Source organism: Malurus melanocephalus, unplaced genomic scaffold, assembly GCF_030028575.1.
Source record: "Malurus melanocephalus ecotype Western Australia unplaced genomic scaffold, MMel_1.1 scaffold_386, whole genome shotgun sequence".
NCBI lineage: Eukaryota > Metazoa > Chordata > Aves > Passeriformes > Maluridae > Malurus > Malurus melanocephalus.
Genome location: NW_026623618.1, coordinates 37,396 through 52,832, shown reverse-complemented (window position 1 = coordinate 52,832; position 15,437 = coordinate 37,396). Strand labels below are relative to the sequence as shown.

The 15,437-nt window shown below is 37.6% G+C and overlaps 1 protein-coding gene across 1 annotated transcript in view; it reads left to right on the top strand.

Moving 5' to 3' along the window:
* HADH (hydroxyacyl-CoA dehydrogenase) overlaps positions 1-14,962 on the top strand; it is a 16,469-nt gene extending 1,507 nt beyond the window's left edge. Inside the window, exons 2-8 of the mRNA XM_057379084.1 lie at positions 1,739-1,867; positions 3,171-3,328; positions 6,440-6,566; positions 7,796-7,885; positions 9,374-9,446; positions 12,545-12,661; positions 13,720-14,962. Of these exons, the coding sequence (XP_057235067.1) occupies positions 1,739-1,867; positions 3,171-3,328; positions 6,440-6,566; positions 7,796-7,885; positions 9,374-9,446; positions 12,545-12,661; positions 13,720-13,838 (813 nt within the window). The 3' untranslated portion in view covers positions 13,839-14,962. The remainder of the gene's footprint in view (positions 1-1,738; positions 1,868-3,170; positions 3,329-6,439; positions 6,567-7,795; positions 7,886-9,373; positions 9,447-12,544; positions 12,662-13,719) is intronic.
* The last annotated feature ends 475 nt before the right edge of the window (positions 14,963-15,437 follow it).

Genomic DNA, 15,437 nt, shown 5'->3' with positions numbered 1-15,437 from the left:
TTTTTTTTTTTTTTTTTTTTTTTTTGCTAAGGACATAGCTATTTATTTATTGATTACCTGATAAAAACACTTCTCTGTATCTTGATACTAGAGCCTGAGTCTTCTACTGAAGAAAAGCTTTGAGGCAAGTTGTTCACATGATTGAGAAAGATGCACATTATGCAAAGCTTAAAATTTTCCAGGGAAAGTGAGATGATCTTCATGTTCTCTTAGACTGCACATTTTTAGAGAGCAGCTTGTCAAGAGAAACATGTCTGGTATTTGACAGTAACAGGGATTGCAGGCTTTCACCACTGTTAAGGACCCAGGATTGTTTKGCTGGCCATCTGCCTCCAATTTATCAATCCAAAATTAGCTCAAAGTAGTGGTGTTTATAACACTGAATGCTGTCTCCCCTGTACCCTGTTAATAAAACTGCTCTTCCTCCCTTTTCGCACACTTAAGAAATTGTGTCTCCTCTCATCTTGCCTTTTCATACTGTGAGGTGAAGCTAACCTCTGCTAAAATGTATGATTGAAAGCCATAATTTTTGATTCTGCTCTGTGAAAAGCTTTTCTGTATGAGAAAAGCATTAATTGACTCCYCAGCACTCACGTTTCTTATTTAGCATTCTTAAGGTCATTGGGTAGTAGAGTCTAGGCAAGCATGTGTTTGAATTGCTGCGAGATATAGTATAATCTTGTCTCATTTTCTTCCTTTTTGTTCATGTAAATATGATGGGGAAAGGGAGATTTCCCTTTTTTCTTTGATTTTTTTCCAGGATTTTTTACCAGCTGGTCAGTGATGGTGTCATAAATGGATCCTCAGTGAAGCATGTCTTGTGAATGTGCTTGGTAATGATTTTTCAGATGAAGATTGAAGGTCTTGCTTCATTGTTATGAATGATCAGCAACTGATTAAGTGTTAGGAGTGAAAATACAAGCTTGTTTTAAGTAGCTTTTATGATCCACGTTTTTTAATGGAATGGCCCATTAAAATAAAAGCATAAGTTGGATAAAGAAATGTCCATCTGCAGACTGGCCCCATGTTAGAGCTCTACTGCTGCTGTCCAGAGGGAATCTGGCATTTCTTTATTTGCTGGATTAGTGAGRCAAATTRGATGAGACTGTCATGTTGCTTTTCYTCTTGAGGTATCTGTATTTTTCATTTCAACTAACTTTGTTGGAGGAGGTCTTGTAGGCACATGAGTCTTTAGTCACCAGGTATAAGGTTAAATACAAAGTACAAGACTGCAGAAGGGAAGCTCTGAAGTTGAGTGACTTTAAAAACCATCATTGCAACAATGTTTTAACATCTGTTTTACACAGTTGTATTACAGTTCTATTAGTTCAAGAATTCTCAGAATGGAAATAGGCTGTTGCTACATGGGGATCATAAAAAAATGAATAGTGAAGTAGTAGATAATGAACAGCTAATTTTTAATATGCTGATGCGGGGTGAGAAAGTGATAGCCATGGTCTAAGAATTTAGATGCCTTGAGACACAAGATTCTGCAGTGTGAGGGAAAGAGGGATTTCTTTTTTCTTTTAAGTTGTTTGAGACCTTTTTCCCTTCGGCTCCACCCCAACTATGTACAGGTTTTTATGATTTTTCTAATAAAGTGCATTTAATTCAATGATCTTTAGCTCTCTTTTTTCCTAATTATTGCCTGGCATATTGTCTGTCAACACGAATTAATATGATTGGTTGTTTTATGATATTGGTGTTGAATTATTTTATTTTTTTTTTTAACTTTCAGATTGCAGCAGCCAGTGGTCACACTGTGGTATTAGTAGACCAGTCAGATGAAATCCTTAAAAAGTCTACAAAAGGAATTGAAGAGAGTTTGAAGAGAGTGACAAAGAAGAAGTTTGCAGATAAGCCTGAGGTTGACATCTTCTCTTTATTTCTCTGGGAAAACTTGGCAGAATAAAAACTGCCATATTAAAGTTCTGATATTGCAGTTATGCATTATAGAGCATGTTATTATACTTGCTTAAAAGGAAAACTTCTCCCAGTGTGCTAAAGAACTTTGGATTTTTTTTTTCATTTAGGAAGGYTGCAAGATGTCTTGCCTCATTTTCTTTCCTTAGTAAACTTCAGCCTTGATATAAAGRTTTAAACCAACTTGGTGATCTTTTAAAACAGATGCTAAATGTGAMATGGAGTCAAATTATTCATTCCAACTTAATAACAATCTTATTTGAGTGCTTACCTGGGAAAATACCCATTTTGTCCAAAAGCAAATAGTAAGAAAATTGTCTTAATACCTGAGTAAGGAGTCTTTATTTATTTTATTTTATTTTGGGCTCAGGATTACTGCAACGGAAATGAGAGTGCAGGTGACACTGTTAGAAATATAACTTTGCATTTGCATTGCCCAGTAAGACTTGTGTGCAGCAAGCCACTGTGGAGCTAGTGATGCATCTMAAAATTGTATCCTAAGAGTTACTTGTTGCTATTCCTGTTTCTCTAAATTCCACAGCAGATTAATTTCTTCTTTTGATACATATTAACTTATACACTGTATACTGATATTGATGGCTGCCCGAGAAATGATACAGCAGACCAAGGGAATGAAAAGGTCTTGTTTGCAGGAGTACAGAACTTCCAGGATAAGGAGAGCATACATACATAATTATGGGGAGTCTTTTAATCAAAAAGCAAACTGTCCACATAATACTTGCACTTTTTTAATGACATTCTGTTCTACCATGTAGTGGTTTTTTTGCTTGTATTATGTCTCCATTTACCCTTGCCTGAAAGTCTTGCATTTCTGTTTGATTTCTGCCCTCATAAGCTATGTCAACAGATTTACWAGTGAGAAAACATTATTTCCCCACTTTTGTATTGAAACTATAGCTRCTGATTGACCAGCGTGAGTGAGGTTGGTGAGGTGGTCTCTCAGACTGTAGTACTGAAGGTTGGACTGGAGCAAGTGGTCTTCCTGAAAGAATGAGTTTAAAGATCTCCTGTTTGCTTCAAAACAGATTTGGTTGGCCAGTAAAATTTTGTCAGTGGAAAGCATCACATCTGTACACACTTACAAGTTTCTCATTGATTTGGAAATGTGGCAGACTGCCTGTATTTTGGGGGGCTCAAAAACTCTTCAGAGGACAGAAGGGGATTTTAACATAAAAGTCTATTAAATCACTGTGGATAGACATTACAGCTTCTTGAAAATGTTTCAGGCTGGTGCTCAGTTCATTGAGAAGACCATGAAGAACCTCACAACAAGCACAGATGCAGCATCAGTGGTCCACAGCACAGATTTGGTGATAGAAGCCATTGTGGAAAACCTGGAAGTTAAAAATGAACTCTTCAAGACGCTGGATAAGTTTGCWCCAGAGTATGTGTGTTTTTCCTGTTACATTTTGAAGCTTAGGCTATTTTATTTTGTGTTTTTATACTCAATAGTTAGTTCTCTATTTTTGTACCTGCTTTATTGAAAAATTATTTTCTGCCTCTTGGACTAGCTCCAGATGATCGCATTGGTGTGGAATAGTTGTTGTGCCAGGTGCATATGTTACAATCATTCTCAGGTGTATTGCATTGCTTCATCTGCTTGTTGCATTGCTTCATTTGTTGTTCCAGGTGTGTTTAGTCCTTAAGGTTGCCCATCTACTCAGCATGTTCCAACTAAATCCAACTGCAAATGCAGAACAGTAGAATGAGCTTGTTCCAGTACACATGGGTTATGGTTYACRTTGTGTTCCCATACTTAAATAGGGMATTGGGATGATAAAGCATTTMTTTTCAGCACACCTGACATAAACAAGTTTTAAGAAGTCTCAGCTCAATAGCATCTTAAGTGAACTAAATTTACTTTGTATTACAAGAATTTGGGAAGAGCTCATTGCTGGTTCTTGTGTGTGGCGTAAAAGTGTAGATACTATTTTAGTATGCACTCATTGAGTTACTTACAGTCCCTGGAAATACCTTTAAACAGTATTTGATAGCTTTTGGAAGCTACTGTTAAATTKTATCCAAACCCATAAATGTTGTTAAGGTGAGCATGCAGTCTCAGAAATTTGATCCTTGATGAGTCAGGATCACAAGATCTGGACTGCTTGCAGGTTGAGATTTTAACTAGTGCAGGTAAATCTGGGGGTGTCAGCTAGGAGGTGTTCTAAACTGTCTAGCCTTTCAACTGGGCAAGCTGTGCCTTGAATATAATGTCAAGGGAGAAAAGATGTTATCATTAGTTGACTTCAGCCTGGGGAGATTTTCAGGCTCTCTTATACTGTCAGTAATTCAATTTACCTGGTACTTTTGAACACAATAAATGATCACAAGAAGCGAGGTACTGAGCACAGGGTAACTTGCTATTACCCTGACACACAAAAGCAAGTAGCTGCCTTCCACATTTATGAGAGGTTGRATTGTGCCTGTTTGTGCAAACAGACCRTTGRTTGCCTGAGTATTTAATAAGCAAAWTAGAGTGTACTAAATGGCAAACTGTCTAAAACAGTCAGCAAGGAAATGTGGGCATAGGGACTTGGAGCCTCATTTAAAAAWGTGTGTGTTTRAACACCTGAGTCTATTTTCCATAAGACTGAGCTGTTTGTCAGCATAACTGCTGCAAAACACCAAATTTTACATTACAGGATTAAAAGATAGTGGGAGTTCTCCAAATACACTCCTGCCCATTGCAAAAGGCATGATTTTGCGGGACTGGGAAAAATTACTAAGAAAAGAAGTCTTCCTTTTTAAGAAGATATTTGGAAATTATTATAAACATACTTGGACCTGTGTTATTCAGCTGTTCGCTGTGTTAGAATGAATGTATTATAAAACTATATCAAAAAGTAATGTTCAGTGTTTGCTGTGTAAGGCAGCTGGACTGTAGAATTCGGATTTATTGGAATGGTCCGTTTCTCTTGTGTTGGTGCTCTGTTTTTGATGTTTTCCCCAGAGCCACTAGATGGCACCAAGAGAAAGCACTCCGGGGCTCGCAAAACCATCGCTAGTGCTGACTTGCTAAAGCCTTCCAACTCTGCAGTCACCTGRAGCATGGATTGCGTAATTCTAAGTCACAGAGGCGTGAAAATTCTATTTTGAAATCAATTGGTTCGTCAGAGAAGAAAGTATAACTAAAAAGCACTTGTTTGCAGTGCAAATTCAAGGCTTTTTTTTTTTTCTGAAGGCTTTATGTTATGTGGGGCTACGAGTATTTACCCACAAAAGTGGTACAGAGGTAAATCACTTGCTGAAGTAAACTCAGATATAAGCCTAGAAATTATTGTAATTTCACAAATCACTTATTTTTTAATAAATATTTTAATTTTCAAGTTTTCGGTGAGGATAAGTGACTTTTGTATGCACTGACCTTGCAAGATCAAAACTATGAAATGCAGAATGCTCCTTTTAGTAYCTCACCTGAGAACAATGTAAGACCACTTTATGGTGGGGACATAACAAAAGAATATTTGTAAGTAGAATAAACGGGAATCTTCAGGATTTCTCTATTTTCTTCACTATAACAAAAAAGAAAATATAGTAAAAAATGAAAAAAATGAACTATGTTTTTTGTCCTGAAATGTTTTGTTTTAATGCCACTATAAGATGTCCCCATGACTTGGACATAACTTTTCTGAAAGCTCTATTGTAATGCTCAGTTACACCTTAGTACTATGTAAGCAAAATGTCAATGTTGACAAACATTTGTTGAGTCCAGTAGGATAACTTTGAAGGGACAGTAGGATGCAGCCCAGAATGAAAGGTAGGTTTTCATATCTAATTTAGTTTATTATTTTCTGTAAGTTTTTGATGTGATGTCACTATAGCAGGGCTGTTGAGGTTTTGAGATATTTCTGGGAAGRAAAACCCAAAGAAACAAAAATCCCRAACCATTRTAAAATGYAGTTCGTAAACCTGGTTCACATCTGGAAAAGGACTTCATATATGTCCTAAAATTCTTGGTATTTTTTGTATYCTTTGCAGTGTCCTATGCATGGCAGGTCTTTTCTTTGTTTTTTTCCCCATCAAATCTTWGCTCTGGTGGTAGGTTTACTCATCATGTCTGTCACTGATTATTTTAAAACAAAGTAGATTTCAAATTTCCCGTAAGACTCCAAAGTGCATTTTTGACATGGCATATGATTGGGTTTTAATAAACGTGTAAATGAGGGTAACAATGAATAAAAATACCCTTAAATTTCCAGGATTGCTGAAGGAATTACCTGGAATRGATTTGGGGAGTTAAATAAAATTTTATACTTGCAGAGTCTTTTTTCCCAGCACCTAATGAAAGTGTTCAATATCATTCCATGAGAATCAGGAATTCACATGGTCTTTGCAGTGGTTATTTAATCATTGCTRTGCTTAGACCTCTGCAAAAGGACCRTGACAAACTGCAGGGATATTTCTGAGAATTCTTGGATGGTGAGCCAATGGATGTGTATTTATGTTTAGTGCCTCCTACTGTCATTTATGCTATCTATATATTTCTTATTTCCAGGCATACAATATTTGCAAGCAACACTTCATCCTTGGCAGTCACTGACATGGCAAACGCAACCACCAGGCAGGACCGATTTGGAGGTCTCCACTTCTTCAACCCTGTGCCTATGATGAAGCTTGTGGAGGTGAGTGTCTTATGACCACACCTTACAGGGGCTATTATGGTCTTGTTCCGTCGTAGGAACAACTGCAGCCCAGCAGTGCAACTGTCAGGAGTGGCATTTCAGTTAGATTGACAGAGCAGATCTCAGTGTGCAGCTTTTCTGATAAGGAATTAGCTACCTCTAGTGATAACAGGGTGCTGCAGTTGAGGGACAGCTTTAAGAGACAGAGGTAACTCCTTCAATCTCAAGGCTCCAGAGTTCTCCCCTTTACTGCCAACAGAGGTGCTGTTTATAGCCATCATTTCAGACAGGCAGCCTTATTCATAAGAACTGCTGCTAYCAGTGTAGAAATTGATAGAAAATAMCAGGAGGTGAAATCTTACTGCCTTGTGACTTTTGAAACAAAGTAAAGCATGTTTGTTTCAATTTTTCCGGCACTACAGGCTGGGAGCAGGGTGGCTGGAAATCTGACCTTAGGAAAAGGATCTGTGAGTGCTGGTCAACAGACTCCCAGAGCATTGAGCCAGGGTGTGTCCAGATGGCCAGGAAGGCCAATGGCATCCGGGCCTGTATCAGCCACAGTGTGGCCAGCAGGACCAGGGCAGGGATTGTCCCCTGTGCTCAGCTCTGCTGAGGCCACACCTCGAGTGCTGTGTCCAATTCTGGGCCCTCACTACAAGAAAGACACTGAGGGGCTGGAGAGAGTCCAGAGAAGGGCAATGGAGCTGGGGAAGAGTCTGCAGAGTAACTCATGTGAGGAGCAGCTGAGGGAGCTGGGGATGTTTAGCCTGGAGAAAAGGAGGCTCAGGGGAATCTTGCCACTCCCTAAAATTACTTCAGAGGAGGTTGTAGTGAGGTGAGGTAGAGGTTACAACCTGTTATATCAGGAACTATGTCCATTCAAATGGTTCTCTAGAGTGATGTCTTCGTGTTTCACAAAAACAACAGAGGCTATGTAGCTTTTGAAGTTGTTTTGACACACTCTAATCTCTTAAGTGTGCCTTAAAAACTGGTCCGTTTTACCATCCAGCCATAGTGGCTGAGCTGGAAAGTRTGTTAAAGAAACACATAATTGCAAAATGCAGTATCTATCTTTAAAATAGTATTCTGTGTCTGTTACCTATTATGTCCATTGAAGTTATTTTTTTGCAAAACATTCTGTAAATTTCTGTAATAATGTTCTGGATTAAAATTTAACCCATACAATTTAACCAATGCTGTAATGCTCTGTCTGCCTTTCCTGTATGCAGGTCATCAAGACTCCAATGACCAGCCAAAAGACTTTTGAATCMCTTGTGGATTTCAGTAAAGCAGTAGGAAAGAGTCCTGTCAGTTGTAAGGTGAGTGCATTTTGACTTTGTAGCATTCAAAGGGTCTGCAATTGTAGACTTAATTTAAGGTGGTAGGTGTTAGTAGATGTAAGAGCACTTAAAAAATTTCCAGGCTGCTTCTTGTCCAGTTTGTCTTCATTATTAAAAGCAGTTTGACAAAACACTCACATTTGCCACAAATTCTTCAAAATTCAGTGACTAGGCCTAGACATCCTGTGTAGTTTAGCAAAACTCACTCACTTGGGGTTTACAATTTTGGAGTCTTTTTTTCAAGTCCTGCAAAAGCTTAGACTGGAGAGCTTAAGCAGATCAARATTGCTGCCTCTTCTACTGTGAGACAGTTTGATCAATCTTCTGTGGTGTTTGCTCATTGCAAGGCTTTCTTAAGATTGCAATAACTAGACACATATTAATCTTCATTGCCTCTCAGCTTTGGGATTTTTTCTCTAGAGGAACACCCTACTTCCTAAGCACCCTTTTTCTGAATCCATTAAGTTGTGGTCTGGATAGCTTTAAGTGCAAGCTACTGCCTTGAGTTTCACAGCCCCCAGGAGACACCTGCTTATGAAAAGAAGGGCCTGCAATCCAGTAGTTTACCAGCAATTCAGCATCTGGATGCTGGACTTGAATTCTGGCTGTTTTCTTTAATTTTGGCTATACTCTCTAAATTCTGGCTAAATTGTTCTGTGTTGATTGTTTTTCTATTTCTGTTTTGCAGCATGTAATGTATAGAATRTAGGATGCATTGTTGTAAATTAGTTTGGATAGAGGATAATGCAGTCTCCATGTCTGAAGCTCTTTTTTTTTTTTAAATTCTTGCTTATATAAGAATGCTTGGAATTCTCTGCATATTATGTTGAGATAAAAAGGAATGAATAATAAACATGTGAAACAGTAGTAGTATACAAAATAATATATTTGCAAGCTCTTTCTCTTGTGTTCATAATACTGATTTTGATTAAYGTTTAYRTARAAGACGTTCTGTAATCATTTAACTTCTGACAGGAWGTGTCTTACTTTTCATTGTTAGTGCTGAATATTTGCTGTTGAAATGATCCTAACTTAAAAAAGTGTGGGTCATCAGTGAGCTGTGGGGGAGAAGGAGACCWTTTAGTCAGGAGTGTTTCTGGTAATGGACACACACACAGAAGAACTTTTAGGGAAGAACTGCTTTTCTCCTGTCCATCAGGAAATTGTATCATCAGAATCTTGATAAAGACTGGCCACATTAAATTGTTTYAAGATTACCTGAGTAGGGCTTGAATACTCTTATTGTTCTTAGTCATGATGTCTGCTTATGTGCCATTCCTTGTTTGAATTTCACAATGTTTTTTGCTTTCATACTGAGCAGATGAGGTAAAAAATACAGTTCAGAGAGTATCTTAAGTAATGATACAATAAGTGTCTTCACCCACTTGTTTTATTTGTTCATATAGTGTTTGACTGTAGTTCTGGTAAAGAGTGTTTACTTCRAATCCCTTTTTTATTTTTTCATAGGATACTCCAGGGTTTATTGTAAACCGTCTCTTGGTGCCATATATGATGGAAGCTGTTCGACTTTTTGAGAGAGGTATTTGGTGGGATTTTGACTTCAGGGAATGTTGAAATGTGGCACTGCTAAATGTTGCATTGCTTYAGAAAAGCCTTGGGATTCCCTCAGAATTTTCACACCTTAAAGGCTGGAAGTGAATAGAGAATGTTAAATATGAACCAGCACAAGTAGCTGGAAAGGTCTTGCCTTCACTTTGAAATGTCAGGTTATGCAGAGTTGGATGGGACGAGTTACTCGTGTGTTAAATTCCTGGTTGTCGAAAATGCTTCTGGCTTGGAGGTGACAAGGTGAGCCTAGTGCCATTGTAAAAATATCCTCCACCAGCTATTTAGGAACTTCCTTCTCTCTATCCCATGAGGTGTTGATAAAAGTGATTGAAAATCCCATAATGGGACCATTAGTAAAGYTCTCCTGAGGGCTTGTGGATATAAACCACCAGTTTTGAGCTAAGTGGTGTAATAGTGTCACACTATGTTACTGGCATACGAGTGATTTGGGCTCAGCTACTGCCACATAAAACCTCCTGTTTCCCTTCTGTGTCCTTTTTTTAGGCACAGATTYTTCAGGGACTCCAGTCTCACTGCTGGTCTCTTTTACGTTGATATGTACGTAGAAATAATCATGAATCCCCAAAGAACCACTGAATTTTTCAAAGCATTGATGCTTGTTTTGAAAAGGAGCCAATAATGAATGTAGTGGATAAAGATGAAATTACAAACTATAATTGCTTTTATTTCAAGTGCTCTGCTCGTAGCTCTGTGCTACTAAGAATGTCGTTTGAAACATTTTGTTTTTGAAATAACTGCTTTTTTACAGATGAAAGCACTCCATTTTCAGGATTCCACCAAATATGCTTTAAATATTAAAAATCTCTTTTAAAGCACATGGAAGGGATGGTTTGATCTCCTGAAAAAAAAATAAAACAACACTACTTGTTTATCCATCAACAGATGTACCTAATTACATCTCAAAGGGAGAGAAGAGCAAATTTWGTGACTTGAAAGGCAAAGGCATGGATGCAAGGGGGCATTATTATTTTAGAAAAAGTCACAGTTTTAAATAAAGTGTATGGGTGCTTCATTGTTTTAAAAGAGGTGCCCTTCTTAAGTSACATGTATCATTGTGCACATTTCAGGAGACAGCAGAACTTTTCATTAAATGCAGAAGAAAACAGTCCCTGAATTTGTATGTTAAAATTAACTGCTTTCTGCCTAAGGAAGATAATATTTTGATTTAATCTTTATTCTTTTTGTATTTTGTCCCACTGTATGATATTTCCGAACTTGCTGAAGTCCATTTGTGAATTTTTAACTCTAAGGAAATATATTTTAAAAGCTGGTTGTTGTCTTTAGAAAGCTGATGACTGTCTTTTAATTCATATGTTCACTGAATCAGGTTAAATTTTCATCATATCCTTTGTGTTTATTCTCAGAGTACACACTTGAGCCAGAAAGTCATCTTTGTTAGAATGAAATGGTGTTGCTTTCCTTGTAACCCCAAGCACTGAAATACCATTTTATTGGGCCAATCCTTGAATKTTTATTTATACAAAATATCATTCTGGTAAATGTGCACTTCTGCATAGGCAAAATAAGTTCATATGTTAACAGTGATTTAAACTGGGGCATATTCTAAATATTAATATATAGTGGCCTGTACTTCTGTGCTCTTAATGGAAAAAGTAAAAAGCAGTCAATTAAGTTTCTGTGGAAGTCTGCTGCATACTAGGAGAAACTAGAATGAACTAGGGATATAGCCTTTCTCTGCCGTTCTACTATTTTTGGTTGTGTTGTAATGGAACTGTTGGGTGGCCAAGTCCCATRTTTGACAAAATGGGACAAATCTGTTGATAGAACAAGTATGTATGCCTGTATCAACTGCAAATGAGCTGAGGATTTAGGTGTGTTTGAATTTGAGGAACTGACATTATGTTAGAATTAAGTAAGGCTACTCTCCCCCAGTTTCTGAGAAATAAAATGTGGCTTAAAAAAAAACATTGTCAGCTTTAAAGAATAAAGGGAGGTATATATAAATTATTACTTCATACAGAACTGTCACTGAAGTTGTTACCTTTACAAGAGATTTTGTAAATTTATTTCTGAGATTCTCTGATCTTAGGTGTATAAATTGCACAGGCTGTGTCTGCCAAGCTTGTGGACACCTTGAATGCCTGTACGCATCGAGCACGGAGATCACTTAATAGGTACCTCTGGGGTTTGTATAACTTCATCCTTTTTATAAGATCTGCAGAGAAAGTGCACTGCCTTTATCAAAATATGAATTAGAAGTATTCAGTAGAGGTACATCTGCTTTGATGACAGCCTAAAATATGTATTCCCAGCTGAGGAATGAGGTTAAAGTTAACTGTGACAATGTGACAACACAGGATTTGTATTTTTATAGGCACAGACTGAAGTAGAAGTAATAAWTTTTTTAAAATTTTGATTATTTCCTTTTAAATAATCTTGGAATTCATGAATTCAACTGCACCTGCACAGACTTTTCAGGTCTCCTATCTGCCATCTCTGATCCCAGCAGATATCCTCTGGTGCTGTAGCTAAACATGTTACTCAGCTGCTCCTGCTCCCCTCTCCATGCCTGCCTTATCCATCAGCTGGATATCATTTTCATTCTGCCAGTTGTAGAGTAAGGGTAGCTCCATCCTGTGCATCATTCAAAAAGCTGCTGCTGATCTCATGAAGCTGAAATGGAGTTGTTTCCTTACTTACCCTGTTCTGCTGTCGCTAAARGAAGCTCTTGTTTCTTCATAGTGACCAGTTCTTGCTTTTAGTCTTTCTGATAGGTTCAGCACCGTAGCTGTGGCTCCATCAGTATCACAGTGCTCTGTATTGAAATGCAAGAGGAAGCCAGGAAAACAGAAAGCAGGCCTGCAGGGCTTGCTCTTTTTTTTTTGGTGTTTTTATTTTTTTTTTGAGAGATTCAGCTTTATGCTCCAGCATGTGTATGCTGACTCCAGTTTTTGTGGCTGTGAAACATGCAGAGATTTCTGTGAAGAGCTGCACCAGGGTGAAATAACACCCTGTTAATTATTTATAAGTGGTGCCAAGGAGATGCGGAATCTTCTCTGTTCATCAAACTGTCAATCTTTTCTCTAGGAGATGCATCAAAGGAAGATATTGATGTTGCTATGAAGCTTGGGGCTGGCTATCCCATGGGTCCATTTGAACTGCTGGACTATGTTGGGTTGGATACCAGTAAATACATTATAGATGGTACTGCATGCTTATTTTATTCTGCTTTCCCCCTTTTTAGCTAAATTGTAGATGTTCTAATGTAAATGTGATTCTTAATTATTTAAACTGAATGTTTATGGTATAGCCTTTGAAGTKCTGAGGAGAAAGGAGTGAGAATTCAGCTCAGGATGCTGTATGAGTGCAGCATTTGTACTGCATGCCTGTACCCTTKGTACATGGGGACAGAATAGTGGTAGCTTTGCTGACTGCATCAAGTGCTATTGGAAAATAATAATATTACCATTAATGGTGCTTTATATAACTAAAAAGAATCAGTGGGGGGAGTGACGTGTACTGGAGGTGAGAAATTCTGACGAAAAGCAACAAATGTTGAGACTCGCTATCCTTTTTCCCCCAGCCATATTTTCATTCTTAATTAACAGGAAACTCAGTAAATACCTTAAAAGGCGTAAGTGAACCATCTCCCTGTCACTTCAGCTRATAAGCGGGTGAATGCCAATACAGTAACAATACAGATACAATACAGTGACAGAATTGGTGACAGCTTGTTGATAATAATTGTGTTCTTTTGAATGAGCAGCCTAAATATTCTCTGAGGCAGAATGTCACTTTGAAGATGGCATTTTCAGTGGAATCTCTTTTGCTTTTAGTCAGTACTGTGGGGTTGTGTTATATTGTTCTAAGTGACCGTGTGTTTTGCAGGTAGAAATTCAACTTGGTATTTCTTTGTACTTGAATTTCGTTTCAGTAGAAAAGAGTTTTTAAAAAGGGTTTTATTTTATTTCCTTGTACTTAGCTTTCTTTCAAGTGTTCTCCTTAATTCTTTTAAAAAACCCTCAGTGGTGTTTATAAGACACGGAGCCTAAAGACTAATTGTTAGATTTGTACATGATCATCAGTAGACCATCAGATCTGTGCATTATTTAGCTGTACTGAAGGGTCTCAGAGAGCCTAGAATAAGTTCCAGTCCTTCAGTTTTCTGACTTCCAAATATTTTTCTGAGGAGATGCAGGTATCTATTATCTTTGCATATAAACAGAGCTGTTACTAATTCATCCACTTCCCTTCCTTTCCAGGATGGCATTCATTAGAGCCCAACAATCCTCTTTTTGCACCCAGCCCACTCCTGAATAAACTGGTACAAGAAAAGAAGCTGGGTAAAAAGACTGGAGAAGGATTTTACAAATACAAATGAACTCCGGACCTCAGGAGGTGTTAAACTCTCTGTATATGCTATTGAGCATTGCCACAATACAGGTGTTTAAACCTTCCAAGGATGGCACAAGCTGCCTTTAAGCATAACTCACTTGTGAACTGAGTGATTGCACTAGTTAACATGGTCAAGGCTTGATTGGGTAGATTGTTTTTTTTCTTGTAATTCCGAAAAGCTTTCTATGTGCAGTGCCTTCATGAAATGCTGATTTTTTTCAGGTGCATTACACAATGACAAGTGAATTAATGTATTTGAAACATTATTATATTGATGGGGAAAATACTAAAAATAACCTCACTTTCTTAAAAATAAAATTTTCAACAATTCTGTATTGAGTGTGAGGGCTTGCAGTTGGTGTCTTGGATGGAGCCCACAGGGTGGCAGTCTCTTCCCACTTTGCCAAATGCAGCCTGGAAAGGCAGTGAGTTGTTTTGTTAGGATTTTTCTGAAGTGCACCGCTAATCTGTAGGTGTAAATTACAGTGCCTTGAACAATCATGTTTTGAAGGACATATTTAAAAATAAATAAAGAATCTCACAATGGCAGGCTGTTCCCTGAACGGAAGGTTCCCAATAAAGCATTTAAAAGCAGAGCTCATGATGTGTGTTGGGGTTTTCTGGCATTTTCAGTTGGTGGTTGAGGGCCTACTTTTGCTAGAAAGTGCTGTAGAAACATAATTTCTGTTCTCAGGGGTATAAGYGAGGAAGCTGGTGAAAGCTTCTGAATGTTTTCTAGAGTCCTCTAGATTGGTTCTATTTAAAGTGTCATTTTTACAAAATAAACTACTACTGTAGTTRAGTACTTTCAGGATTGCAGTTGGGAGTTTGTGCTGTGTAAACAAATAGGTGTRTCTGGCTGTGTGAGGCACCTTCTCTTTTGCAACTTCATTTCCTGGGGGCTTAGCAGAGCCCATAGTGGGAGTGCATCAAATCCTGTCTTTTCTCCAAGTATTGCAGAGCAAGTGGACATGAGGATTGATGTTCCAGTTCAACTCAGTAGTAGTGTTCCTTTACTTTCTCTACTAAGTCCTTATTTTTTTTTTTTCAATTACAGAAATTATGAATAATTATTTAAYGCTAAGTTTACTCTTCCTCCATCCTCCATCACGTAATTCAGATTGCATATAAACTGAGGCATATAAACAGATTGCATATAAACAGATGTCACTTTCCTTGCACATAATCACACAAGAAATGTCTGAGTAGAGAATAAAATTTTTGCTTTATTGGATCCTGGATCTTAATTACATATCATCTGATTTTGAGTCACTTGTCTTGAAAGAAAAGGGTTAAAGAAACAGTACTCTACAGTCTCTTTACTAATATATTATTAAATTGACTTGGTCTGACTAAAATACATGCCACTTCTTACGTATGAAGTCTGTTTCACTGAAGGTTCTTAATGCTTGTAACTCAGTTTGGTGACTTTCAACTACTGTAGGGTGAAGTTGCTTCAGTACTACTATTTTCAATAGTAATTAAAAATGGGAATGTGTATTACTCTTGTGTCTTAAAAGATGCTATTTGTTTTTTACAAAAACATTTAGGCAGAATTAATTTGCTATTGCTCTCTTTACTTGGA